The sequence below is a fragment of the Podarcis bocagei genome, assembly GCF_964188305.1.
Source record: "Podarcis bocagei genome assembly, chromosome: 12".
NCBI classification, from domain to species: Eukaryota; Metazoa; Chordata; class Lepidosauria; order Squamata; family Lacertidae; genus Podarcis; species Podarcis bocagei.
The window spans coordinates 62,063,205-62,090,550 of NC_138137.1; the positions used below are offsets into that span (position 1 = coordinate 62,063,205).

The 27,346-nt window shown below is 51.0% G+C and overlaps 2 protein-coding genes across 4 annotated transcripts; one reads left to right on the top strand and one right to left on the bottom strand.

Moving 5' to 3' along the window:
- Positions 1 to 309: 309 nt before the first annotated feature.
- Positions 310 to 16,020, bottom strand: LOC308569933 (uncharacterized protein). 2 transcript variants are annotated; one of them, XM_081164193.1, is made up of 8 exons: positions 15,648 to 16,020; positions 10,924 to 11,428; positions 10,654 to 10,735; positions 8,578 to 9,065; positions 8,321 to 8,378; positions 7,974 to 8,056; positions 6,634 to 6,760; positions 310 to 4,036 (listed from the first exon to the last, which is right to left on the bottom strand). In XM_081164193.1, the coding sequence occupies exons 2-8, from the start codon at positions 11,335 to 11,337 to the stop codon at positions 2,529 to 2,531; spliced, it is 2,760 nt and encodes a 919-aa protein (XP_081020319.1). In that variant the 5' UTR covers positions 11,338 to 11,428; positions 15,648 to 16,020; the 3' UTR covers positions 310 to 2,528. The 2 variants fall into 2 exon arrangements, with proteins under 2 accessions (XP_081020319.1, XP_081020320.1); XM_081164194.1 differs by lacking the exons at positions 8,578 to 9,065; positions 10,654 to 10,735 and having other exon boundaries at positions 15,648 to 16,019.
- On the top strand, positions 16,001 to 27,346 carry CDK5 (cyclin dependent kinase 5). 2 transcript variants are annotated; one of them, XM_081164227.1, is made up of 12 exons: positions 16,001 to 16,024; positions 17,259 to 17,347; positions 18,641 to 18,708; positions 21,181 to 21,241; positions 21,558 to 21,614; positions 21,758 to 21,853; positions 22,363 to 22,437; positions 24,375 to 24,471; positions 24,579 to 24,648; positions 26,338 to 26,398; positions 26,510 to 26,590; positions 26,956 to 27,346. In XM_081164227.1, exons 6-12 carry the CDS (start codon positions 21,764 to 21,766, stop codon positions 27,040 to 27,042), a joined length of 561 nt encoding a protein of 186 aa, XP_081020353.1. In that variant the 5' UTR covers positions 16,001 to 16,024; positions 17,259 to 17,347; positions 18,641 to 18,708; positions 21,181 to 21,241; positions 21,558 to 21,614; positions 21,758 to 21,763; the 3' UTR covers positions 27,043 to 27,346. The 2 variants fall into 2 exon arrangements, with proteins under 2 accessions (XP_081020353.1, XP_081020352.1); XM_081164226.1 differs by lacking the exon at positions 16,001 to 16,024 and adding an exon at positions 16,659 to 16,813.

Below are 27,346 nucleotides of genomic sequence, written 5' to 3' on the forward strand. Positions count from 1 at the left end.
AGAATCCGTTCTGTGATTCTCTTCGTCTAGCGGTTTTTTCGTCTTGCGAAGCAAGCCCATTGACGGATTAGCGGATTAGCGCTATTAGCGGCTTATCAGCTGATCGGATCAGCTGATAAGCGGCTTAGCGGCTTAGAAAAAGGGGGGGAAAGGGGGGGGGGAAACCAGCAGGAACTCGCAAGACATTGTCATCTTGCGAAGCAAGCCCATAGATTTGTTTTGCGAAGCACCTCCAAAACGGAAAACTCTTTCGTCTAGCGAGTTTTTCGTCTTGCGAGGCATTCGTCTTGCGGGGCACCACTGTACTGAAAGCCCAAATGCAGACAATTCCAACAAGAAAGAAAAGTGGGAGGCATCTAAGGAAACTGGTGTGATTGCATAAGGAGCTGATATTTAAAAAGGGCATACATAATAAAGGGAATAAAGGGGAAATCACAAAGGAGGTGTATAGATGAGTAGCCAGCAGTTCAAGGGTGAAGCTCAGACTGGTGAGCTTGACACTGATGCCTGGAAAGGCCCTGGAAAATATAATTAAACAGTCTGTCTTTGAACACTTAGAAAATATTAAGACCCAGCACGGCTTTCTCAAAAAATAAGTCATGCCAGATGAATCTCTTTTCTTTCTTTTTGATAAAGAGTTACAAACTTGGTGGATCAGGGAAATGCTGTGGACATAGTGTATCTTGATTTCAGTAAGGTTGTTGACAAAGTCCCCCATGATATTCTTGCGAGGGAACTGTTAAAATATGGGTTGAACGAGGTAACTGTTAGGTGGATTTGTAGTTGGTTGACTGACCGAACCCACAGAGTTCTCGCTAATGGTTCCTCATCATCCTGGAAAAGAGTGACTGGTGGGGTAACACAGGCTTCTGTCCTAGGCCTGTTGTTGTTCAATGTCTTTTTAAATAACTTGGATGAAGAAACTGAGGAGATGCTTATGAAATTTGCCGATGATGCCAAATTGCGAGTGATAGCTGATAACACCAGATGGTGACAGCAGTCACGAAATTAAGACGCCTGCTTCTTGGGAGAAAGGCGATGGCAAACCTAGACAGCATCTTAAAAAGCAGAGATATCACCTTGCCAACAAATGTCCGTATAGTTAAAGCTATGGTTTTCCCAGTAGTGATGTATGGAAGTGAGAGCTGGACCATAAAGAAGGCTGATCGCCAAAGAATTGATGCTTTTGAATTCTGGTGCTGGAGGAGACTCTTGAGAGTCCCATGGACTGCAAGAAGATCAAATGCATCCATTCTGAAGGAAATCAGCCCTGAGTGCTCACTGGAAGGACAGATCGTGAAGCTGAGGCTCCAAGACTTTGGCCACCTCATGAGAAGAGAAGACTCCCTGGAAAAGACCCTGATGCTGGGAAAGATGGAGAGCACAAAGAGAAGGGGACGACAGACGATGAGATGGTTGGACAGTGTTCTCGAAGCTACCAGCATGAGGGAGGCAGTGGAAGACAGGAGTGCCTGGCGTGCTCTGGTCCAGGGGGTCACGAAGAGGCGGACACGACTAAACGACTAAACAACAACAACAAGCTGATAACACAGAAGACAGTACTCGGATTCAAAATGACCTTAACAGATTGGAGAATTGGGACCAAGCTAACAAAAAAAAATTCAAGAAGGATCAATGTAAGGTTCTGTACTTCGGCAGGAAGAACCAGATGCAGAAATATAAGACGGGGGACACCTGGCTTACAAGCAGTACAGGATCTAGGGTTCTTGGTGAACCACAAGCTTAATGTGAGTCAACAGGGTGATGCAGCAGCAAAAAAGATTAACGCTATTCTACATTGCATCAGTCGAGATCTACTGTCCAGATCAAGGGAAGCCCCACTCTATTCTGCCTTGGTCAGACCACACCTGGAATATTGTGTTCAATTCTGGGCACCACGATTTAAGAAGGATGTTGACAAACTGGAAGGTGTGCAGAGGGCAACCAAGATGATCAAGGGTCTGGAAACCAAGCCTGATGAGGAACGGTTGAAGAAACTCGGTATGTTTAGCCTGGAGAAGAGGAGAGTGAGAGTAGATATGAGAGCCATCTTCCAATATCTACAGGGCTATCTAATGGGAAAGGGAACAAGCTTGTTTTCTCCTGCTCTAGAGGGTAGGACTCAAACCAATGGCTTCAAGTTACAAGAAAGTTCTTCCTGGTGTCAAAATCTCCTTTCTTACATCTTTGGGTCGAACCCTGTGGAGCAAGAGAAAACAAGGAGCACCACCAATTTGCAACTTGGAGGCTTTTGAAGTGGAAGTATATGAATTGCTTGCCAACGTCTTCCCAGCATCAATAGCAACCTCGTCACGGTTTCCAAATTGCTATTGACCCTCCTCCCAGACGTGTCATGGAAAAGCTATTCAACATCTATGCCAATGACTTGTACCTTGTGTATATAGTATGAAGAAATATTGGCCCTGAAGGTGGGCTCCCTGGTACTGAGCCAAGGCTGACTTATTTGCCGATGGACAAGAACACTGCTGCAATCCTCAACTGCATACTAATGAAAGTTTCTTAGAATTTCATACACAGCCATCGTTGGTTTTCTCCCTGCTGTGAGTTATCTGGTGAGCAGTGAGATGCGACTTCCGACGGAAGCTCTTCCCACATTCCAAGCACTCGTACGGTTTCTCCCCTGTATGAATTTTTTGATGGGCCATGAGACTTTGCTTCCAGGCGAATCTCTTTCCACACTCTTGGCACTGAAATGGTTTCTCCCCGCCATGAATACGTTGATGACTATTGAAGCCCGTGCTTGTATTAAAGCTCTTTCCACATTCGAGGCATTGATATGGTTTCTCTCCGGTATGAATGGTTTGATGGCAAGCAAGATGGTGACTGCGATTGAAGCTCTTTCCACATTCTGAACACTGATAGGGCTTCTCCCCTGTATGAATTCTTTGATGGGAAGTGAGTTGGCTGCTCTGACTGAAGCTCTTTTCACAAACAGAGCACTGGTAGGGTCTCCCCCCTGTATGAATTCTTTGATGGGAAGTGAGATGGCTGCTCTGACTGAAGCTCTTTTCGCAAACGGAGCACTGATAGGGTTTCTCCCCTGTATGAATTCTTTGGTGGAAAGAGAGTCCGGTGCTGTGACTGAAGCTCTTCCCACATTCCAAGCACTGATACGGTTTCTCTCCTGTATGAATTCTTTGATGGGTAATGAGACTTTGCTTCCAGGTGAAGGTCCTTCCACATTCCAAGCATTTATACAATTCTTCCCTGCTGTGAGTTCTTTGATGGTCAGAGAGAGTGGCGCTCCGATTGAAGCTCTTCCCACATTCCAAGCACTTGTAGGGTTTCTCCCCTGTATGGATTATCTGATGGGCAGCGAGATTGGACCTCTGACCGAAGCTCTTCCCACATTCCACGCACTGATATGGTTTCCCCCCTGTATGGATTCTTTGGTGGGAAAGAAGATGGGCTTTCTGACCAAAGTTCTTCCCACATTCCAAGCACGGATATGGTTTCTCCCCAGTATGAATTCTTTGATGGGCAGTGAGATGGCCGCTTTGACTGAAGCTCTTTCCACATACCAAGCACTGATATGGTTTCTCCCCTGTATGAATTATCTGATGGGCAGTGAGATGGGTGCTGTGACTGAAGCTCTTTCCACATTCCAGGCACTGATACGGTCTCTCTCCTGTATGAATTCTTTGATGGGCGGTGAGATGGGAACTCTGACTGAAGTTCTTTCCACATGCCAAGCACTGATACGATTTCTCCCCCGTATGAATTCTTTGATGGGCAGCGAGGTGGGCACACTGGCCAAAGCTCTTTCCACATTCCAAGCACTGATATGGTTTCTCCCCGGTATGAATTCTTTGATGGGAAGTGAGATGGTGGCTGTGACTGAAGCTCTTTCCACATTCGAAGCACTGGTAGGGTTTATTCTCAATGAGATTTTGATGGGAAGTGGAATCGGAGCTCTGACTGAAGCTGACTTCACACTCTGAATATTGATATGTCTCCTCCACTGTGTGGACTTTGTCATCGTCTTCCTTGTTCTTAATTTCTAATTCATCACCACCTGCAACGAAGAGAGAAATGGATTAAAACCTCAGGAAGACAAGGAGCCCTGAACTTCCGGTTTACCGCATAATGGCGATGGATGGCGATTTTGCTTTCTCCTAAGCAGCTCACTTGCCGCGAGAGTGTTGGGAAACACACTGGGGCACTGTGCATCCCATAAACACCCAAAGGATTTATTTGGGTTCCGAAGGGTCCAGCATTGGATGCAAGCTCTCTCTCCTGTTTCTCAGCTCCGAAAGAAGTCGGGGGTGGGCTGAGATCGAGCCGCAGACACAAGGCAGCAGCACAACTCCATGGTGAGAAGCCTTGAGCTCCAGGCAGCAGCGGTAAATCTTCCATTTAACTCCTAGTAGATTGGCGAAAATGTGTAAATAAAAAAACTCATGCTGGAAAAGTAAAGAAAATGAAGGTACTTTTACCATATGTGGGGGTCTTGTAAGAGAGTAAAAGCTTAAATTGAAAAAGATAACTTTTAATAAAAACCCAGCTGCTTTTCTCCTAGGCATAGCTGTCAACTTACATATTTGAAAATAAGGGACCAGCAGCCTTGAAAATAAGGGACCAGCAGCCAAAATAAGGGACCTGCAGCCTCACCTGTTCCAGGCACTCCAGTCTTCCTGTCCTCCTGCAGTCTGGTCAAACTCATGCTGGTAGCTTCGAGAACACTGTCCAACCAACTTTGTAACCAGAGGTTCAATGAATAGAATCTGAATCACATGCACCACAAGGCCTATGCAGCCTCAACTTAAGATGGCTCCCCGGCCTGGCTTTGCACTGCAAAGTTTGCAGCAACACGTGCAACAAAATGGCGTCCAGCATTCAAAAACCCCCTCAGCTTGCATTAACTAGCCACACACAAGGCATGCAAGCTCCACCCCCAGTCGTTCTTAGACTTCTTATTGGGTGAGCAACACAGCCAAGCAACACAGTTGGAGCATCCCTCCTCCCTGGCTGGCAGGGAGGGAGGGAGAGGAGCTGCTTCCTTTGAAATTTAAGGGACATCATTTAAGGGACATTTAAGGGACATCCATCAATAAGGGACAGCAGCGGGACATGGCGCTGGAATAAGGGACTGTCCCTTCAAATAAGGGACACTTGACAGCTATGCTTCTAGGGGTTGTAGGCACTGAGATTCCCAAAGACCAAAAAAAATTGTTTCTGTGTGTCACAACTGCAGCTAGAATGGTTTTTGCCCAGAGATGGAAAGAAGATGAAGTGCCAGCCGAGAAAGAGGGGCTGGCTGAATTAATGGATTATGCCAAAATAGCAAGGTTTTTATTAAAGATTGGGGGAAATTTGGGGAATATCTGGAAAACTCATCTATGCAAATAAGCTCACTAGCAGGGTTATCGCAATACAAGCAGTTAAACATATTAGGAGAAAATAAAGAATAACAAAAAAATGGAGTAATGTGGAAAATGCAATATTAAAATTAAAAAGGAACCACAAAGGGGGAGGAGGGAAGTCAAATATACGCATATTGGAAATGTATGTGATTTGTGTTTTGTCCGTATAGTTAAAGGTATGGTTTTCCCAGTAGTGATGTATGGAAGTGAGAGCTGGACCATAAAGAAGGCTGATCGCCGAAGAATGGATGTTTTTGAATTCTGGTGCTGGAGGAGACTCTTGAGAGTTCCATGGACTGCAATAAGATCCAACCTCTCCATTCTGGAGGAAATCAGCCCTGAGTGCTCACTGGAAGGACAGATCCTGAAGCTGAGACTCCAAGACTTTGGCCACCTCATGAGAAGAGAAGACTCCCTGGAAAAGACTCTGATGTTGGGAAAGATGGAGGGCACAAGGAGAAGGGGACGACAGAGGATGAGATGGTGGGACAGTGTTCTTGAAGCTACGAACATGAGTTTGACCAAACTGCAGGAGGCGGTGGAAGACGGGAGTGTCTGGTGTGCTCTGGTCCAGGGGGTCACAAACAGGCGGACACGACTAACCGACTCAACAACAATCTCTATGTCTGTGAATTTTTGAAAAACCGAAAAATGAAAATTATAAAAAATACAATTTAAAAAGAGGAAAACATGGAGCCCCATATCACTGAACAATGCTTATTAACATGAATTGTGATAGAGGAAGAACAAAGGAGTTAGATGCAGAGTCTTTCTCCAGGGTTGACGGCCTTTGTTGACTGGCATTAACAGGCATATCTATGGGAAACTGAGATTTGAAAAGCCTGGCTCTTCTCTGGGATGGATTTTGTTTGGCCCAGTCTTGGAATCCAAGCCATCTCCAATATCAATCATGTCTTTGGCCAACCAAAAAACTGCCAGAAGAAGAAACAAACCCAGAAAACCAGACAGAAGCTGCTTCAAGTTCCCTCACCACACTGAAGCCTATCTTTAAAAAGTCCTGGGAAGTAAAGACCAGCCTGACCATGGTTTAAAAGGGCAAAACTGGAGGAAGAATCTGCACAGACCAAAGAGTGGATACCCCTCCATTCAAGGTTTGATGTGGGGGTGTCAGCATCCCAGATTCTCACAGGGGGGCACATTGGAGCTCCAGCAAAATCTGGGGAGTTCATCATCTAGAGATATGTATGGAATTTCAAAACAGGTATTGTGATCCATGAGGGGGCCTTACCCAGAGAGTCCAGGATCCCATGATGTTCCTCCATGACTTCCTCATGCAGAGCTCTCTGGTCAGGATCCAGCAACGCCCACTCCTCCTCTGTGAAATGGACAGCTATGTCTTCAAAGCACACCGGGCCCTTCCAGGAAAAGGAAAAGTATCTTCCTCTTAGCAGCACACCGATTATCGACTACATATGGCTGTTTTCTGCCTGATCATTGCTCTGTTGTTTTCATGGGATTGCTTCGCATTTCAATTATGCTCAATGTCTTAGGGCAGGGGTCGGCAAGGTTCACCGGCCAGGGGCTGGATCACTCCCACAGAGATCGTCTGTAGGCTGGACTGGCACAGCATGACGCCAGACATTGCGCCTGCGCATAAGTGATTTTCGGCGTCTGGACATGCGCAGATGTGATATCTAGTATCTACACGTGCGCAGACGCAATTTCCAGTGTGCTTGGCGAGTCCCTGTGCCGCGCTGGTTTAGTGCAGTGTGTGGTGGACTCACCAAGCAGGCAGCTCCGTTTAGGGGCGGCACGTGGGCCGGTAAAACAGTCTTCATGAGCCGCATCCGGCCCATGGGCTGCATGTTGCCGACCCCTGTCTTAGAATTATAAAATCATAGAGTCAGAAGCGACCCCAAGGGTCATCTAGTCCACCCCCTGCAATTCAGGAATCTCAGCTAAAGCATCATTGACAGACGGCCACCCAACCTCTGCTGAAAAGCCTCCCAAGGGAGAGCAGTCCGCTGTCCATCAGCTCTTGCTGTCTTAATGGAATTCATTTACTGTGTGTTTTAATGATGGGTATTAACCTTTGTGGGACACGGGTGGCGCTGTGGGTTAAACCACAGAGCCTAAGGCTTGCCAATCAGAAGGTCGGCGGTTCAAATCCCCGTGACAGGCTGAGCTCCCGTTGCTCAGTCCCTGCTCCTGCCCACCTAGCAGTTCGAAAGCACATCAAAGTGCAAGTAGATAAATAGGTACCACTCCGGCGGGAAGGTAAACGGCGTTTCCGTGCGCTGCTCTGGTCTGCCAGAAGCGGCTTGGTCATGCTGGCCACATGACCCGGAAGCTGTACACCGGCTCCCTCGGCCAGTAAAGTGAGATGAGTGCTGCAACCCCAGAGTTAGTCACGACTGGACCTAACGGTCAGGGGTCCCTTTACTAACCTTTGTGTAAATGGGTGCAACTCCACATTGCCTTCTTCAAATCATTCTCCCTGCAGAAGCATTGCTGGGCAGAAAGATCATATTTTAGTTGGGCAAAACGGGGGATCTTTCTGCCCAGCAATGCTTCCGCAGGCAGCCCCCCCCCCTCGGCCTCTTTCCCCGCAAGGCTTCTTCCCGCTACCTGATCTGTTTCCACAGCCGCTGCCTCCTCTCTGCTGCCATGAGAAGACGGACTTGGAGGTCTTGCTGGCATCCTTCTGTCACCTGCGAGAGAGCAAGGTAAGTGGAGAGCCCTGAATCTGTGTCTCTCTCACTTCAGATGCGCCTTAGAAAAAGTCTCCCCTGTTGAGTGCATTGTGACGTTTGCACCCACTTCATATTTTAGTTGGGCAAAACCAGCTCTCACCTCCTTTGGGCTCTTGGTCCCAAGCGTCTTCCACAAAAAGATTAAAAGAACCCACAGATTTGTTTCAAAAGCCACAGAATGTGACCAAACCAGGGGGACAGGACACCCTGATTTCTCCTTACCCAATGGCCTCTCTCTGTTGTCAGATGGAGTCCTCTCTGCCTCAGATGAGTCCTTTCCCTGAAAGAGCAACAAGGGTTCAAAACAGAGAATGGGGAGGATTAGAAAAGGAACAGCAGAGGCAAAATCTTTTAGGGGTACCCAATAACACTCATTGGATGCTTTCCAAAAAATGGATGAGCCAATAGTAGAGAGTGTTGCAATGTTCTCCATCCTGTTTGGAGCCCCTTTGGAATATCCAGAGGAAAGTCTCTCTCACCTGCTTTCTCTCTGCCTGCTTCCTCTCCTCTGCCTGACTCAGGAGGAATCCTTCGGCCAGGGCCACCGCCTGGGAACTGGTCTCCGCTCCACAGTCCCGCACCCAGCTCTCCATCTCTGGCGGAAGGACAGCCAGGAACTGCTCCAAGATCACCAGGTCCAGCATCTGAGCTTTCGTGTGCCTTTCTGGCTTCAGCCACTGATGGTAAAGGCGGTAGAGTCTTTTGCAAACTTCTTGGGGTCCTTCAGTCTCCTGGTAGCAGAACTGCCTGAACTGCTGGCTCTGGAAATCTGAGCTGTGGGGGTCCTCCTCATCCAGGATCTTCTGCACTGAGGTTTTCCAGAATCCCCCGTTTTGGATGGCCTGGCCTCTTCCTGCTTCAGGGCCAGCTGAGTCTTGCTCATCCATGAAGCCTCCAAGAGATCGGAAGGAATCCCTTTCATCTTCTGCCAAGTTCTGCTTGTCCAAAGGAGATGTGTTACCAAATCCTACAAAGCAAATACATTGTTCTGTTATAAAATCGGTACATGGTCAGGAGAAGAAAAGCGTTCTCTCAAGAAGAATGGATGAGTCTTGAGGAACCAGGTCTGGACTGCACCACAGCCAAGAAGAAGAGGAGGAGACTTAGAAGGGAATTTATAATGCAAAACGTAGAGGCAACTGAAGGGATTTCTGTGAGGTGACACAGCCTCGTTGTTCCTGCTTTCGGTGTTTTCAATCAGTGAATGAAGTCAGAACAGTGATTGACGAGTTAGACATTTCCACCGATTGTGCTCTCCCTCCCACCCCACCCCACCCCCCACCCCACTCCAAGGACCATTTCTTTCCTGCTTCCGTTTCATTTCCTCGCACTTGGAATCCCCAACATTCTCAATATACACTACTGGGGTGAGGCCTCTTTTTCTTTAATCTGAGGGCTATATATTCAATATCTGGCTAACCCCCTGAGGGCCAAGTGGGCGGGGCCAAAGGACAACGCTCCTAAGCAAGTACAGTAGGAGTCGCCTTCCTTTACTGGCAACCAAATTGGCTTTAGCATAATAACCAAATTATTATGCTCTTCTAGTGATCTACAAATGACACGAGAAGACTCAGTCTATTTATTGGTATGTTTTATTCGTCTTATGACCCTTGTTTATAAAACCCAGTAAAAAGTGTGGGGGTTTTTTCTGAAAAGAAAAAAAGAAGACAGACACGCCCCCCAGGCCACATCTGCCCTGCATCTGCAAAGCAGGATCCACTCGCTTTAACGAGCCACGGAATTGTAGCTCGTTAAGGATGCAAACAAGGGACGCAGGTGGCGCTGTGGTCTAAACCACTGAGCCTCCTGGGCTTGCCGATCAGAAGGTCGGCGGTTCGAATCTCCCGCTGCTCAGTCCCTGGTCCTGCCAACCTAGCAGTTCGAAAGCATGTCAAAGTGCAAGTACATAAATAGGTACCACTCCAGCGGGAAGGTAAATGGCGTTTCCGTGCGCTGCTCTGGTTCGCCAGAAGCGGCTTAGTCCTGCTGGCCACATGACCTGGAAGCTATACGCCGACTCCCTCGGCCAATAAAGCGAGATGAGCGCCGCCACCCCAGAGTTGGTCATGACTGGAGCTAATGGTGAGGGGTCCCTTTACCTTTACCTAAGGATGCAAACAACTCCAGGAGAAATCCCCCCCCCCCGAGTGGGTGAGCAATCCATCCTCCTTGTCAGGGAACTCTGGGCAGAGGGGGCTGGTGGGAGAGGGTCTCCCAGTAACGTAGCACCGGGCGGGGGCTGCCTCTCCCCCCCCTGCAGTACAGCTTTGCTTCCTTCCCACCAGGGCCTCGCCTTGGATGGTGAGGCCTCCAGGGGTTCTCAGAGGGGCTTTCTGCTCACTTCCAGAAGATCCTCTGGACACCTGCCAGGCTGCATGTCTGAACGGGAGCAGAAGCACCAGCCACCCACATGATAGTTGTGCAAAATTACATCTTGTGGGATTCCTCTGGGCTCTTGGCCCCGAGGGCCTTCCCACCAAAGAGTAATCCAGGGATTAGTTTCCAAATCCACAGAATGTGACCAAACTGAGAAAAAAACCCTCCTTCCTCCTTACCAAGTGGCCTCTCTCTGGCGTCCAACAGAGTCTTCTCTGCCTCAGAGGAATCCAGGCCCAATTCTGCAAACAGATCCTTTCCCTGAAAGAGAAACAAGGATGCAAAACAGAGAACAGTGAGAAAGATGAGAAAAGGAATGGCAGAGGCAAGCACTTTAGAGTTATCAGATATCATTCCTTGGATGCTTTCCAAAAATTAGTAGAGGATTTTGGGATATTCACATCTTGTTCAGAGCCCCTTGGGAGTATCCAGAGGACAGTCTCTCTCACCTGCTGCTCTGCCTGCTTCCTCTCCTCTGCCTGACTCAGGAGGAATCCTTCGGCCAGGGCCACCGCCTGGGAACTGGTCTCCGCTCCACATTCCCTCACCCAGCTCTCCATCTCTGGTGGAAGGACAGCCAGGAACTGCTCCAAGATCACCAGGTCCAGCATCTGATCTTTCGTATACCTTTCTGGCTTCAGCCACTGACAGTCAAGGCAGTAGAGTCGGCTGCAAACCTCTCGAGGTCCTTTGGCCTCCTGGTAGCAGAACTGCCTGAACTTTTGTCTCTGCGCATCTGAGCTGAAGGTGTCCTCCTCACCCAGGATCTTCTGCACAGAGCTTTCCCAGAATCCCTCACTGCTCCCAGTGTTGATGACATGGCCCCTTCCTGCTTCAGGGCTGGCTGAGTCTTGCTCATCCATCCTGGCTCTCAGGAAGCCTCCAAGATATCAGAAGAAATCCCTTGTTCTTCTGCCCAGTTCTGTCTGTCCTAAGTACAGGCGTCTGCAAATCCTACAAAGCAAATACACGTGAAATTGAAACACGGTCAGGAGAAAAAAGAGGTTCTTTGAGCAAGCATGGATGAGTCTCGCTAGGAACCAGGGCTGGGCTGCAACACAAGCCAGACTCTGAGCTTTCCTTTTTAAAAAGGGAGAAGCCAGCATCTAGCTCTCTTGGAAGGAAAGTTACTATGCAAAATGTGCAGCAAACATAGGGAATTTCTGTCAGATGAATCCCCCCGGTTGCTCCTGCCTTTCGGTGTTTTCTGTCAATGAAAGAGGTCAGAACTGTGATTGACAAGTGGGGGTCCTAACCCTGGAGTCCTCTAGGGTTGCTCTCCCTCCCACTCCCACTTGGAGACTCATTTCTTTTCTTTTCTTTTAAATATATATCTTTATTGTTTTAAAACAGATGCATTTATGCCAGGAAAGCAAACAAACCAACAATCAAACATACAATCAAATAAACAAACTATAAATTGACAGACAGTAGCAATATATGAAACAACACAATTCTTATAACTAACATCCTTTGTACTCCTAATGATGTGAACGATTGTAAAGCTTGTAAAACAAAAAAATGAAAATGACTTTAGTCTTGCTGTACTTTGTCTGTTGATTATCTTATACTGCACAGTTATATATTTATATATTTCTTATGTAGTTTCTGTTAACTTCCCTACAAACTTATACAATGCAAGCTTCAGTCTAATTCTGCCAAGAAGTTTCCTTTTATACCGTAATTTTTTAAAGTATTCTTTAAAAATTCTCCAATCCTTAGAGACTATTTGTTTTGTTTGGCCTCTTATCCTTCCTGTCATCTTTGCCAGCTGCAGGTATTCTACCATTAGGATTTGCCAATCCGCCGTGTTAGGTATTGCTGTATTCTTCCAATTTCTTGCTACTAAGATTCTGGCCACTGTTATCCCATACATGAACAAAGTTCTTTTCGATTTCCCTATTTCTTTTGGCAATATACTTAACAGAAATATTTCTGGCATTTTTTAAAATGTAAATTTGAAGAATTTTTAAAGTTCTTCATATATATTATTCCAAAATACGCAGATGTCTGTACACTTCTACCACATATGCAAGTAAGACCCAATTTCTCTATTACATCTCCAACATATAGGGGATCTATTCTTGTACATTTTAGCAAGTTTTTCTGGAGTTTGGTGCCATCTGTACATCATCTTCGTTATATTCTCCCTGAGATTATAACAGGCCGTAAATTTTATATCTCCCCCCTATAATTTTACCCATTGTTCCATGTAAATATTATAGCCCAGGTCTTGTGCCCATCTCACCATTACGGCTTTCACTTATTCTTCCTTTACCTCCCATTCTAATAAGTAGATCATATATCTGTGAGATGTATCTTCCTTTACTTGGTATCAATTCTTTTTCAAATTTTGATGTTTCTTTTGTAAGACCTGATTATTTATCCATGATTAATCTCTGATGTATTTGAAAATATTGCAGCCAATCCGTCAGATACCCTTTAATTTCTTCATGTTTTTTCAACGTGGGCTCGTCCTGCTGTCCTTCTAATAATAATAACCGGTATGTGGCCCATTCCCCTTCCATATTTTTTCTTAACTGCCAATGCTTCTGCAGGTGAGATCCACAGGGGGATCTTGAAGGCTCATTTCTTTCCTGCTTCCGTCTCATTTTCTAGCCCTGGGAATCTCCAGCACATTCAAGACACTCTACTGGTGTGGCATCCCTACTCTGAGGGTCAGATAACAAGCCCCCGAGGGCCACGTGGGCCAGGCCAAAAAGCGAGCGCAGAAGGGGCTCACATTCCCACTGGGGTTGCAAGTGCCCATTCCAACTCCGGCTCCTTTGCCAGCCAGTCCCCTTGGCTGGGTTCCCTTTCTTTATGAAGGGCATTTCTTTCCCCCCTTTTTCTCCAAGGAGCATCCATGGGTCTCCCCCTCCTCAATGAATCCCACCTCCATTGCAACCCTTGAGAACACATTTAATTCCTGTTTTAAAACAGCTGCATTGGTGGTCCGTTCATTTCCAGGTCCAATTCAAAGTGCTCACAGGAGTATAATATAATAATAGGAATTTATTATTTACCCCCCACCCATCTGGCTGGGTTTCCCCAGCCCCTCTGGGAGGCTCCCAACCAAATATTAAAAACACAATACAGCATTAAACATTAAAAACTGCCCTGAACAGGGCTGCCTTCAGGAGGGGTTCACTTAGCCCCCCCCCCCCATATGTGGAGAACCACCTTCTTCGCTACAGATCCTTTTGGCTGTGAAATTTGGCAGAGGGGGCCCTCTTGGTAGCTTCACCCCCTCGAGAGTCTTGGGTGGGGTTGGCCCAAGAGAGGGCATCCTGGGGGCAGACCCCCCTTGGGGGATTCCCTCCCCACAGAGGCACCTCCCCCTCTTTCCCAAGGCCTCTGACAACGGAGGACCCAGCCTATTCCTCCGATTGTTCTTTGTTTTGACTTTATAAAATAATTAAAAATAGTTGCACTCTGCTCTGGAACAGCGGTAATAGTAGTAAAAATACCAACAAACAACAACAATAATAATAATAATAACATAAAGCCTCAAGCATGGAAGAAAATAAATAAAGCCCCAGGTGTTTGGTTATGCAATGCTCAGTGTTATCTGTTAATTGCTCTGTCCTGTTGGCCCTGTCTCCGCTTTTGCTTAAACATATTCATGAACCAGGAACTCAGACACTGACCTCTAATAATGAACTATATGTTGTAGATATTCCCATAAACCTACTGTGCTATTTTTGTGATGTACAAATGACAAGATTTCTTTGTATCCTTCATTTGTCATTATTCCCATGAACCTTGCAATAAAACTCAATTAAGTTATTCCAAAAAGACAACACACACTCCCAGCCCCCCCCCCCGGCTGCATCTGTAAAGCAGGATGAGACCCCTTTAAAGAGTCCATAGTTTGTAAAGGGTGCTGAGCGCTGCCAGGAGAGGTTCCCTTGGAGTGGCTAGGCAACCGTCCTCCTTGCCAGGGACGTCGGGGAATTACAGCTGGTGGGAAGAGGGTCTCCCAGTAACTCTCAGCACTGGGGGGGGGGCTGCCTCTTTCACCCCCATCCCTCCCAAGGTTCCCTCCCTTCCTAGCAGGTTTTGGATTCCTTGGGTGGGGAGACCTCTGGTGGTTCTCTGTTCAGGGCTTTCTGGTCAGTCTCAGAAGATCATTTGGACACCTGAGAGGCTGCATGTCTGAACGGGCGCACCTGGGTCAGCCAGGAGTCTGGATAAGTTCCCTGCCTGATGAATGGGTGGTGGGGAAAGCTTTCCTTCTAACTGGAGGACAAGGGAGGGTTCGCTTACAACCGGAGGAACTCTGCATCAGAGCATGAACCCTACAGGATCAGGCCAAAGGGGCCCCCTCTTGAGTCCCCCCTCCTGTTCTTACAGGGGCCTCTTCTGGGAAGCCCCCCCAGCAGGACTGGAGTGCAAGAGCCCCTCTCCTCCCCGCTTCCTACCCAGCCCCTGGCAGAGCCTGGCCCTTGTGCCTAGCAGACCCCCAAGTCGCCCTTTCCCCCTCCATCTCCCTGCCTCCTGTGGGAGGGAGTTCCAAAGGTTTAACTCTGCCCTAAAACAGTTACAGATAGGTAGCCGTGTTGGTCTGCCATAGTCAAAATAAAAAAATTCCTTCCAGTAGCACCTTAAAGACCAACTAAGTTAGTTCTTGGTATGAGCTTTCGTGTGCATGCACACTTCTTCAGATACACACAAAAGAAAGAAGAAGCCCTTTCTGTTCTCCATCTTCCAACAGCCTTTCTCGACTGACTGCACAGGGGTTTTTGTTCTTGCATATATTTTATGTCCAGCTGTTTCTCTCCGGCTTCAAATGCCGTTCATAAATGTGACAATGCCAATAATAATGATGATGATGATGATGATGATGATAATAATAATAATAATAATAATAATAATTTATTTTTACCCCGCCCATCTGGCTGAGTTTCCCCAGCCTATTTCTGAATGGGCTTCCTTTGCCTGCCGTTATCCTCCCCCCACCCCCAAGATCCCTCCCCAAAGGGGCCAGAAGCAGCCTCTTTCTCGGTTCCCTGGAAGACGAGGCTGGCCGATCTGCTGCAGATCTGCTGCCCCTGACTTGGGGGTCTCCCCATCCATGAGATGGACGCCCCCCCCCCGCCATGCATCTTCCCCAGGGACCCCCCTCCCTTCTCCCCAATGCACCCAAAGGGGGAGCAGAGAGAAGACTCACCGGATCCCCGGAGGCGCCTCCTTTGCAGAGGAGACAAACCAACCGCCCCCCCCCTTGCAAAAAAAGGGACTTGGCTGGGAGGGAGGGGCTGTTGCTTTGGAGGACCTCCCCCCCCGCCTTGACTTCCTGTCCCCTCTAGGAAGGCAGCTCCGTTCCTCTTAACCCTTGCCAAGCCGTGCGCCCTCAGCTCACCCGCCTCTCCCTCCCGGGCGCGCAGACAGAGGAGGGCATTCATTTTGGGTCAAGAGAAAGACTTGCAACCAGCTCAGCCTCCTTGGGCATCAAATGATGCCAACCACAGGAATCATCATCCATGTAAAAACTTCAGATTCCACCCCCCCGGCCCCCTTGGCAGCAGCTCCTCGTGCCAAGCAGAGGTGGGGAAGCTGTGTGCCCAGTTCAGCTGGGTGCCAAGGGCAGGCGGCTGAGGGTGTTTGGAAAGGGAGAAGAAGGACCCTCATCCACTCCCCTGCCCCAGGAAACACCTGCCCTGGGTTACCTGGCAGCTTCCCCCTACCTGGAACCCCTGGGAAAAGACCAAAAGCTTAAACCCAGAAACAATGACAATGCCAAGGCACAGCGAAGGGTCTCTCCGGAGCATGTGCAGAGTGCGGAGCCTTTTCACCCACCCCTCGATCACCACTGGCCCTGCGGGTGGGGAGCCAGGTGCCCTCCTGGTAGCTGGGCTCCAGCCGCCATCCCATCCCTGGAGTTGGGAATCTGCAGCAGGGGGAGGGCGCCCGGTTGGGCAAGGCTGTCCAGCACTTTGCCCGCGCCTAGAGGCACTCTCTTCCCGCTCCTGAGCCACAGTCGCTGCTGCCCGGCGCAGGATGGCAGCTGCTCTTGCGCTTGCCCCTCCTGATGTCCGAAGCAGCGGGTTGGGCTAGATGACCCCCGGGGGTCCCTTCCAAGCCTCCCCCCCTCCCGCCCCGGGGGCGCCTTTCTGCCCGCGCTCTTGCGCACGGAGCGGCGCCAGCCGGGAACTGCAGTCCGTCCGCGGGCACGAGCGGGGAGGCGCGGGCGGGGGCGCGCTTGCAGGGGGGGATTCTGGGAGCTGTAGTCCCAGCCCGGCCGGGAGAGGAAGGAGGGCGGCTGCCTCCAGCCCCGCCGGGGTCCCAGACGGAGCGCCATGCAGAAATACGAGAAGCTGGAGAAGATCGGAGAGGGTGCGCAATTGCGCAGGGGGCGCGCAGCCGGGGGGGGGGGAGGATGCATGCAAGCGGGAACGGGGGGGGGGGGCGTGCAACCGGGAGCAGGAGATGGCGATGCTGGGGGCTTCTCCTTGGAGGTTTGGGGGGGCTGCTTCTCCCCCCCCCCGCGATCTGTGCTGCTGCCGCCGGGTGGGGCGAGGAGAGGACTGCTTTGAGCCTGGGGGTGGCGGCCTCTGTACGCATGCAATGCAGCCCCCCCCCCGGAAAAAAGCCCTGGAGGGAATTGGGGGGGTGTCTGGTGCAGGCTGGGGGTCCGGCGGCAGGAAGGCGTGGCAGCTGCGCCCCCATCCTGGCCAGGGGGACTCCTCTGCAGGGCTGGGGTGGGGGGGCCCTGCAAAGCGCTTGGCCCCAGGAATCAGCGAGACCCTTTTGTGTTTCTCTCCCCCCCCCCCAAAAAAAGGCACCTACGGGACGGTGTTCAAGGCCAAGAACCGGGAGACGCACGAGATCGTGGCGCTGAAGAGGGTGCGGCTGGACGACGACGACGAGGTGGGACCCCCGCGACCCCCCCCCTCCCGCTCCGTCTCGCCGGCGCCGCCCCTGGAAGCCGGGACCACAGCTCCCATCATGCCCGGCCCGCCTGGCCAAGGGCGGGGGATTGTGGGAGTTGTAGTCCCGCCGCCCCTTTCGGCAGGGGATGCTCTGCGCCCTCCTTGCAGATGCTGCGGGGGGGGGGGACGGCGCCTCGGTCCTTCTGCACGCCGAGCCAGTGGCGTAGCGTGGGGGGTGCAGGGGGGGCCGGCCGCACCGGGCGCAACATCTGGGGGTTAGGGTTAGGGGGCGCAAATCCACGGGTTAGGGGGCGCAAATTACTTGCCTTGCCCCGGGTGCTGACAACCCACGCTACGCCACTGTGCCGAGCAGCTGCTCTCCCCCCCTGAAAGCGCCCCCGACTCCTGGGATTTGCATGCTAAGGGACCCCCTCCTGGGCAGCGGCATTCTGCAATAATAGGGCCTCCGCGGTGGGTTTAGCCTGGGCTGCCCGCACATCCTTCTGCTTTGCTGGGGGTTCGGTGGTGCTTTGCCCCGTAGCCCAATGACAGCGGGGGGGGGGGGGGGCAAGGGAGGATAAAAAGGAGCCTCTGCAGTCAGTTGCAGGAAGTTCCTTGACTGGAAAGGAAGCAGAACCCCGGAATATTTGCAGGAGCAGTAATAATAATAATAATAATAATAATAATAATAATAATTTATTTATACCCCACCCATCTGGCTGGGCTTCCCCAGCCACTCTGGGCAGCTTCCAACAGAACACTAAAATACAATAACCTATTAAACATTAAAAGCTTCCCTAAACAGGCCTGCCTTCAGATGTCTTCTAAAAGTCTGGCAGTTGTTGTTCTCTTTGACATCTGGTGGGAGGGAGTTCCACAGGGCGGGCACCACTACCGAGAGGGCAAACAGCACTGGGCTTGGGGGTCACATTTGAGCACCCCAATAGCATCCCAAATGCTCACCAGAAAGGATGTTGGGGTGGGGCTGCTGTTTGGCAGGCGACCCCACACACATTGCCCTTGGCAGAGCAGCCTCGCCCTCCCAGGTTTGGGGCAGGCTTCTGAGAAGAGTTCCCTGTTCCCTTGTTAGTTCCCAAACTCCCCTGGTTGGGATCCATAGGAAAGGGAAGTAAGATGTTCCTTAGCCACTTCTGGTGGGTGGGGGAATTCCCTGTCTTCCAGCGAGTCCTCCCCCCCCCCCCGCTTGCTTGCCCATTGTGAATGAATTGGGGGTGGGGGTTGAGGCCGGCAGTGGCCCCCTGACCCTTTCCCCTCCCTCCTCCTCTTTCAGGGGGTCCCCAGCTCTGCCCTGCGGGAGATCTGCCTCCTGAAGGAGCTGAAACACAAGAACATCGTCAGGTGAGCCGCTTGGGGGGCGGAGGCTCAGCTCTGGGGCACGTCGTGGGGTGGAGAAGGGCAGGGGGGCGTTTCAGAGCTTATTCCTTGCACTTAAAGACCACCTTTTCCTTTCCCAAAAGCTCAGGGTGGTCAAATGGATCTCCTGCTCATTTACTGTATTTTTCGCTCCGTAAGACGCATCTGACCATAAGATGCACCTAGTTTTTAGAGGAGAAAAACAAGAAAAAAAATATTCTGAACTAAACAGTGGATGTATGATTTTTGTGGTTCATGCTGTGGCCACAGACATGTGATCTGATGGTGAATTTGGAGTGACCCAATGTAAAAATCGTGAGGATCCATGGGCTTTTACCTCCCCCCTCCCAGGCAGCCTCCTTTATCTCTAGAGTCCCTTATCTCCCTCCTGATCGCTTGCTGACCAGCTGCTCAGCTGCTTCCTTTCAACACCCCCTTCCCTCTTGTTTGCCTTAGTGTCTTTTTCTTAGCTGGAGCAGTTTTTTGCTCCTCCTTTTCTTCTAATTTCCCTCCTCATTGATTTAGTCTTCCTGACTCCTCTCCTTGCAAGTTTTCTGTCTTTCCCTCCCCCCTCCCAGGCAGCCTCCTTTCTTGCTAGCGTCCCTTATCTCGCTTCCAATCGCTTGCTGATCAGCGGCTTTGTATCAACACCCCCTTCCCTCTTTCAAAAAAAAGAGCACGATCTGCTTTTCTCCCCTGGGCAATTCGGCACCAGGGACCACACATTCGCTCCATAAGACGCACAGACATTTCCCCTTACTTTTTAGGAAGAAAAAAGTGCGTCTTATGGAGCAAAAAATACCGTTATCCCCAAAACAACCCTGTGAGGGAGGTTAGTCTGAGAGACAGGGGCTGGCCCCCCAAGTGACCCACTGAGCTTCATGGCTGAGTGTGGGGATCTGAACCCTGGGGTCCCAGTAAAATGCTCTAACCATTGCACCGCACTGGCTCTGAAATAATCCACACCCTGGGGGGCTCCCTCATTCTGGGCTGACTCAACTCTGGGCTTGAAGCACTGGGTGTCTGTGGGTGGGTGGGGGGCGAACGTGGGGCCTGAGACCCCGGCTGCGTCTCTTAGAGGGGGTGAGCTGATCATTTCCCACACATATCCCACATGGAATCCTGCCTGTGCCACTTACGCCAGTCACAAAGAGAAGCACTGAATTGTTGGAAGGGACTCCAGGGGTCATCTAGTCCACCCCCTGCAACGCAGGACTCTCCGCTGAAGCCTCCATGAGGACAGATGCTTAGAAACCTCCAAGGAAGCAGAGTCCACCACTTCCCCAGGGAGACCATTTCCCTGACAAACAGCTCTGACTGTCAGAAAGTTTTTCTGTATGTCTAGTCAGAATCTCCTTTCCTGCAACTTGAAGCCACGGGTTCGAGTCCTACCCTTCGGAGCAGGAGAAAACAAGCTTGCTCCATCTTCCTTGTGACAGCCCTTGAGATATTTGAAGGTGGTTCTCATGCCTCCTCTCAGTCTCCTCTTTTCCAGGCTAAACACCCCCAGCTCCTTCAACCGTTCCTCATCAGGCTTAGTTTCCAGACCCTTGACCATCTTGGTCACCCTCCTCTGCCCACATTCCAGCTGGTCAACATCCTTCTTAAATTGTGAGCCCAGAACTGGACACAGGATGACTTCCCTTGATCTGGACACTAGACTTCTGTGGATGCAGCCCAGAATAGCATTAGGGGTTGTTGTTGTTTTTTTTGCTGCTGCTGCATCACACTGTGGACTCAAGTTAAACTTGTGGTCCACTAAGACCCCCTAGATCCTTTTCACAGGTGATGAGCCAGGTGTCAAGGTCCGTATAGTTCAAGCTCTGGTTTCCCCAGTAGTGATGTATGGAAGTGAGAGCTGGACCATCAAGAAGGCTGATCGCCGAAGAATGGATGCTTTTGAATTCTGGTGCTGGAGGAGACTCTGGAGAGTCCCATGGACTGCAAGAAGATCCAACCTCTCCATTCTGAAGGAAATCAGCCCTGAGTGCTCACTGGAAGGACAAATCCTGAAGCTGAGGCTCCAAGACTTTGGCCACCACATGAGAAGAGAAGACTCCCTGGAAAAGACCCTGATGTTGGGAAAGATGGAGGGCACAAGGAGAAGGGGACGACAGAGGACGAGATGGTTGGACAGTGTTCTCGAAGCTACCAGCATGAGTTTGACCAAACTGCGGGAGGCAGTGGAAGACAGGAGGGCCTGGCGTGCTCTGGTCCAGGGGGTCACGAAGAGGCGGACATGACTAAAGACTAAACAACAACGAGCAGGTGTCCTCCATTCTGCATTTATTCCCCACCCTCTTCATCCCAGCAGCTGCAGGCGGTGTCCGTGGTTCTGCTCCCCCTCCTCATTTAACCCCCACAACAATCCTGTGAGGGAGGTCAGGCTGAGAGTAAGTGGGTCGGCTGAGCTCCCACCATTCACTGGAGCCCCTGTTTTCTCTGCCCCCCCCCCAGGCTGCACGACGTCCTCCACAGTGACAAGAAGCTGACTCTGGTCTTTGAGTTCTGTGACCAGGTAAGGAGGGAAGGAGCGGGTGGCTGTGCTCAGATTTTGCAGGAGGAGCCCTGCAGGGCTGGCTCCGTCCTGTTCCCACAGTGGATGGCCAGGTGCCCCCCAGGGGAGCCCAGGAGCAGGGGGCAGGATCCTGTGAGCTCTCCCGTGGTTCTCCTGTGTGGCGAGAGAGAGGCAGCAGGGGGAGCTGGGCATCTGGGGGTCCCCTCTGCATCCTGAAAATGTGGGGGTGCCTCTTCCTGGGAGACCAGGCTCTTTGGGGTCTCCTGGCCCTGCTGCTGACCCCCTGCCTCCCCCTCCTGCTTTCTGCTCCCCCCAGGACCTGAAGAAGTACTTCGACAGCTGCAATGGGGATCTGGACCCCGAGATTGTTAAGGTGAGGAGGGCACAGGGTGGCCCTGGCGAGGGGCTGGGAGGAGGGGTGGGGACAGGCGTCCTTGTGGGGGGCAGCTGGTGCTCCGCCCACCCCCCATGGCCAGGCTTGGGGTTCTCACACCAGCCTCCCCCCCCTCTCCGCAGTCCTTCATGTACCAGCTGCTGAAAGGTTTGGGGTTCTGCCACAGTCGGAACGTCCTGCACAGGGACCTCAAGCCCCAGAACCTCCTGATCAACCGGGTGAGTGCTGGGGGCCCACATTGGGCAGGCGGGGGGAGTTTAGGGGGCCAAGACCCAGTGTGGCTCCTGCAAAGACCCGCCTGTTTCACCTTTCCAGAGATGGGGGAGACCTGGGAGGGGCTGTGCCCTTGGATTGCCCAAAGGTCTCCCTCGGTCTGCTTATTATGGGTTGCCACCTTAGCTGTTTTCCCTGCACGGCAGGGGGTTGGGCTAGATGACCCCCTGGGTCAAAAAGACCCAGGATTGGTGCTTTCTAATGTGCTCATAAAAAATAGGAGGTTTGGGATGAGCAGCGAAGGGGCCAGATCTGCCCACGATCCCACGTGATTTAGGGGGGTGTCAGTGTACACAGCGTGTACACTGCAAGGGACTTCCAGGGAGTCTCCAGGTCTAGGGAACATTGTCAGTGTGGACCCCATGGGGATTTCCCCTTCCTTCCCTGGGGCGTGGGCAATGTTGCCCCTGGGCTGGCTCTTTTTCTTCCGCTGACCGCCTGCCTTTGCCAACAGAACGGGGAGCTGAAGCTGGCAGACTTTGGGCTGGCGAGGGCCTTTGGGATCCCCGTGCGCTGCTACTCGGCCGAGGTGAGGAGCAGGGCTGGGTGGGCACAGGGAACTGTGGGAGCTGCCCCCTTCCCTCCCTTCCTCGCCCCTCCTCTGGGCCACTCGCTCTGCTGAGCCTCCAATTGTCCCTCTTTTCCAGGGACGTCCCTCATTTAGAGAAGTTTCTGATCTGATCCCAGAATGTCCCACTTTCCCTTAGGACGCCCATGTTTTCATTGGAGAAATGTTGGAGGGGAGGGAGTTATCTGACCCCCGAGCCATCTGAAGGCAGTCCTGTATAGGGAAATTTATTTCGTGTTTAATGTTTTATTATCAAATTTTATTAAACGGTCACAGACCAGATTAACTCGTACAACTAGTCAGCGAAGCATAGCACCGGAAAAAACAAAGGACAATTTCAATACAGATTAGGCCAAAACAGCAATTTAAAATTAGACAACCTACATACAATTAAGTATTTGCCTTCGCCTGCATATTGACATTGGAAAGCTCTTGTTTCCTACGCCTAATAGCGGCTACACAAAATTTGGCCACATTGATCGTAATTTCAGGAACCTTATCTTCTATCAAGGCTCTCATACGTTGGAGTTCTGGTTCATTTTTACGCTTTTGTAGAACTGGGGCAATAAAGGTCAGGCGTAGATCCTCATAGTAGCTACAGTGTAGCAATACATGCATACTTGTTTCCACTTCCGACGAGCCACATGGGCAAACACTTGACGCATATGGTTTGCCCTCATATCTGCCTAGCAACAGGGCAGAGGGCAAAACGTTAAATCTGGCCAGGGTAAAGGAGTGTCTGTACTTAGATATTTGTAAATCAGCCAGATAATTTGTGGGTGAGAACCCTCTCCCAAAGTCTCTAATTGTGGCATATTTATCAATTTTGCCCATGTGACATTGCAGCTCTATGTCCCTAATGCGTTGGAGCACTTGACTTCTGGCTCTCTCATATCCTGCCGCTATCAAGATCTGCGGGGAGAATCCCAAGCTTCTTATCTTTTCAAACAGGGAAGCTTTCCAGGTGGAGTGAAAGGTCTAAGAGTGTTAAAGGAGCCAGACCGGCCGGGAAAAAAATAAGTTTTAGCCAGTAGTGTATCTTTAGAATCTACAACTGCGCGTTAACAGGTGGTTGTCCAACTTCTAAGCGGACAGCTATATTAGATACACAGGGGCATGTTTTATTATGTTTTTATATATGTTGGAAGACGCTCAGAGTGGCTGGAGAAACCCAGGAAGACGTGTGGGGTATAAATAGTAAAATTATCATTATGGAATGGGATGTCCCTATTTTCATCAGAGAAATGTTGGAAGGTATGTCTCTGGTCTTTCTTCCCCAACCCAGCCTGCAGAAACCAATTAACCTGCGGCCTAATAATAATAATAGTAATAGTAATAATAACTTATTATTTATACCCCACCCATCTGTCCGGGTTTCCCCAGCCACTCTGGGCGGCTTCCAACACAATATTAAAATGTAATAGTCCTTAGATATTAAAAGCTTCCCTAAACAGGGCTGTCTTCTAAAAGTCAGATAGTTTTTTATTTCCTTTGTCATCTGGTGAGAAGGCGTTCCACAGGACAGGTGCCACCACCGAGAAGGCCCTCTGCCCTGTTCCCTGTAACCTCACTTCTCGCAGGGAGGGAACCGCCAGGAGGCCCTCAGCTCTGGACCTCAGTGTCGGGGCAGAACAATGGGGTGGAGACGCTCCTTCAGGTCTACTGGGTCTTTGAGGCCGTTTAGGGCTTTCAAGTTCAGCACCAATACTTTGAATTGTGCTCGGAAACGTACTGGGAGCCAGTGTAGGTCTTTCAAGACTGGTGTTATGTGGTCTCAGCGGCCGCTCCCAGTCTTCTCTGATTTTCCTTCCACCCCTGATTCCTGCATTGCAGGGGGTTGGACTAAATGTCACTTGGGGGTCCCTTCCAATCCTTTAATTCTCCCTGCTGCCACACAGGTGGTGACGCTCTGGTACCGCCCCCCAGACGTCCTCTTTGGGGCCAAACTCTACTCCACCTCCATAGACATGTGGTCTGCTGGCTGCATCTTTGCAGGTAAGGGGGGTGCTTTGGCACTGGGGGTGGGCAGAGGGGGTGGGCAAGGGCTCTGGGGTGCCGCTGACCTCTTCCTCTCTCTCTCCGCCCCCCCCCCAACAACCCAGAGCTGGCCAATGCCGGGCGCCCCCTCTTCCCAGGAAATGACGTGGATGACCAACTGAAGCGGATCTTCCGATATCCTTGGCACTGGGCATTGCTAGGGCGTGGGGGGAGGCCAGTTGGGACTGAATTCAGGGGGTTGGACTAGATGACCCCTGGGGATCCCTTCCAAATCTGTGATTCTATGATTAGGGAAATTCCTCACCAGAGTAGAAATCATATATGGAACAGATGGAAAGCTCTTCAATCTGAGCAGGCTGAAATCAAAGAGTGAGGTTACCGTAACTTCCGCCATGGAGCTTCAGGATGCAGAGGACAACATAGTGTTTGCACGCTCAGAGGATGACCTCCAAACCATCCTAAATATCTTCACAGAAGCTTATGAAAAGCTTGGCCTTTCACTCAACATCCAAAAAACCAAAGTGCTGCTGCACCAACCAGTGCAAAATATCCCCTCTGCAGTGCCACAAATCCAACTCAATGGTGTAACATTGGAAAATGTCGATCACTTCTCCCACCTTGGCAGATACCTTTCCACAAGGGCCAACATTGATGCCAAAATCCAGCATCGCCTGAGCTCTGCGAGTGCCGCTTTCTCCTAACTGAAGTGCAGTGTTTGAGGACCGGGACATTCGCAAGGAAACCAAAATGCTTCTTTACAAAGCTATTGTACTACCAACCTTGCTTTCTGCTTGTGAAACATGGACCACTTACAAACGCCGTCTCCAACTCCTTGAAAGATTCCATCAACGGTGTCTCCCAAAAATCTTATACATCACTTGAGAAGACAGGCGAATTAATGCCAGTGTACTGGAAGAAGCAAAGATCACCAGTGTCGAAAGAATGATTCTTCAACATCCACTTTGTTGGATTGGTCATGTTATGCGGATGCCTGTTGATCGTCTTGCAGAACAACTACTCTATTCCAAACTTAAATCTACATTTTTTTAGATTTGCCTTGAGAGAGTTTTTAAACCTCTTTTGTTGACCACCAACATTACGCTTTCCATTTTTAAGTTTGGAATAGAATTTGGAACACCAACAACTGGGAAACGCTTGCTTGCGAGTGCCCCAGTTGGAGAACAGCCTTTACCAAAGGTGTCTTGCTCTTTGAAGACACTCGAACTCAGGACGCAAGGGAGAAACGTGCTAAGAGGAAGGCACGCTTGGCCAATCCACACCGTGATCAGCTCCCGCCCGGAAACCTATGTCCCCACTGTGGAAGGATGTGTGGATCCAGAATTGGCCTCCACAGTCACTTGTGGACTCAATGTTAAAACTGTGTTCATGGAAGACAATCTTACTCAGCTACGAGGGATCGGAAAATAAAATAAAAGGGAAAGCCCAGCAAAGCTGTGATTGGCCAGCTGGGGACCCACCTCTACTGGGATCCAGCCCTCTTGCCCTGGGCGCCTGTTTCTTGGCTGCAGGAGCAAGCAGGGGAGGGTTTTGCAGAATCCTGGAGTTGGGAGGGTCTCCGAGGGTCATCTAGTCCAACCCCCTCCAACCTCCTCCCATCTGGGACAGGCGTCAAACAGAAGCCCCACCCCTCTTCCTTTCCTTTGAGCAAGCGCAGAGTGCTTGACACGCAGGCCTTTGCGCTGAGGTTGCTGCACTGCAGCGGGTTGGACTAGATGACCCCTGGGTCCCTTCCAGTTCTACCATTCAGTGATTTGGCATTGGGAGGGGTACATGGCTGAGTTGGCTGGGGGGAGATGCAGAGGGGTCTCCCAGTTGTCAAGGGGTCCTTAACTCTCCCTCCACGCTGCTGGGGACTCCGACTGAGGAGCAGTGGCCGGGGATGACCAAACTCCCAGACTACAAGGTGAGAAGACCCTTCCCCTCTCCCAGGATGAGACCCCTGCTCCATCGCCCTCCTGGGTGGGGGTCCACACACCCCTTGCACATCTCACCCACCTTCTCTCCCCCCCCCCAGCCATACCCCATGTATCCTGCGACGACTTCCCTTGTCAACGTGGTTCCCAAGCTGAACACAACTGGACGGGACCTGCTCCAGGTGAGTGCTTCTCCCCCCCCCCCCCATGAGGGGAGCTCCCTGCAGGGGGCTGGAAGGGGGTCTCTCCCACTGGCATCTCTGTTCACCTTCCTTGCTGGTCTTTCTGCCAAGGGCCCTCCATCAGGGATCCTTGAGCTCCTGCTTTGAGGGGGTTGGACTGGATGACCTTGGGGGGGCCCTTTCCAATTCCACGATTCCTCAGAGGGTGGCGCCGGCCTCTCCTTCCATCTAGGGCTTTCCACAGTAGTTGGACGGCTGTCCCTCGGGGATCCTTCAGAAAAGATTCCCGCATTGCAGGGGGCTGGAATGGATGACCTCTGGGGGTGCCATGACTCTGAGCTCCCCCGCTTTCTTTGCCTCTCCAGAACCTGCTGAAGTGCAACCCGGTGCACCGGATCTCGGCAGAGGATGCCCTCCAGCACCCCTACTTCACGGATTTCTGCCCCCCCTAAGGGGCCGGCGTCTGCGTGTGTCTGGTGTGGCCAAAGGGTGGGGGGTGCATGCAGCCTCCCCCCCTGCCCCCGCCAGTGTACCAGTCCCCCTGCTGGAACTGCTGGTGCTGCAATCCTCACGGACCATTTGGGATATTGGAGCGGGGGGGGGGGGCTGGCCCGGTTCCCTCCCCTTCCTCTTCCCGCCCCCTTTGCCTGCCCCCCAGCACCCTCTAGTGGGGGCCCTGAGAAGCCCTGGAGGACTCGGACATCTGTCTCACCCTGTGACTCTTGGATGACTCCTATAAAGCTCTTCCTCTCTTTC

Bases quoted from the DNA above. Each gene is read 5' to 3' on its own strand.
- CDK5 (XM_081164226.1), top strand. From the start codon at position 16,777: ATGCAGAAATACGAGAAGCTGGAGAAGATCGGAGAGG. The intron at 17,348-18,640 runs GTGGGACCCCCG...CTCCTCTTTCAG, and splicing joins GGCTGGACGACGACGACGAG to GGGGTCCCCAGCTCTGCCCT. The intron at 22,438-24,374 runs GTGAGGAGCAGG...GCTGCCACACAG, and splicing joins TGCGCTGCTACTCGGCCGAG to GTGGTGACGCTCTGGTACCG.
- LOC308569933 (XM_081164193.1), bottom strand. From the start codon at position 11,337: ATGGATGAGCAAGACTCAGCCAGCCCTGAAGCAGGAAGGGGCCATGTC. The intron at 8,379-8,577 runs GTGAGAGAGACT...TTGCTCTTTCAG, and splicing joins AGCAGGCAGAGAGAAAGCAG to GGAAAGGACTCATCTGAGGC. The intron at 8,057-8,320 runs GTAAGGAGAAAT...GCTCTCTCGCAG, and splicing joins CAACAGAGAGAGGCCATTGG to GTGACAGAAGGATGCCAGCA.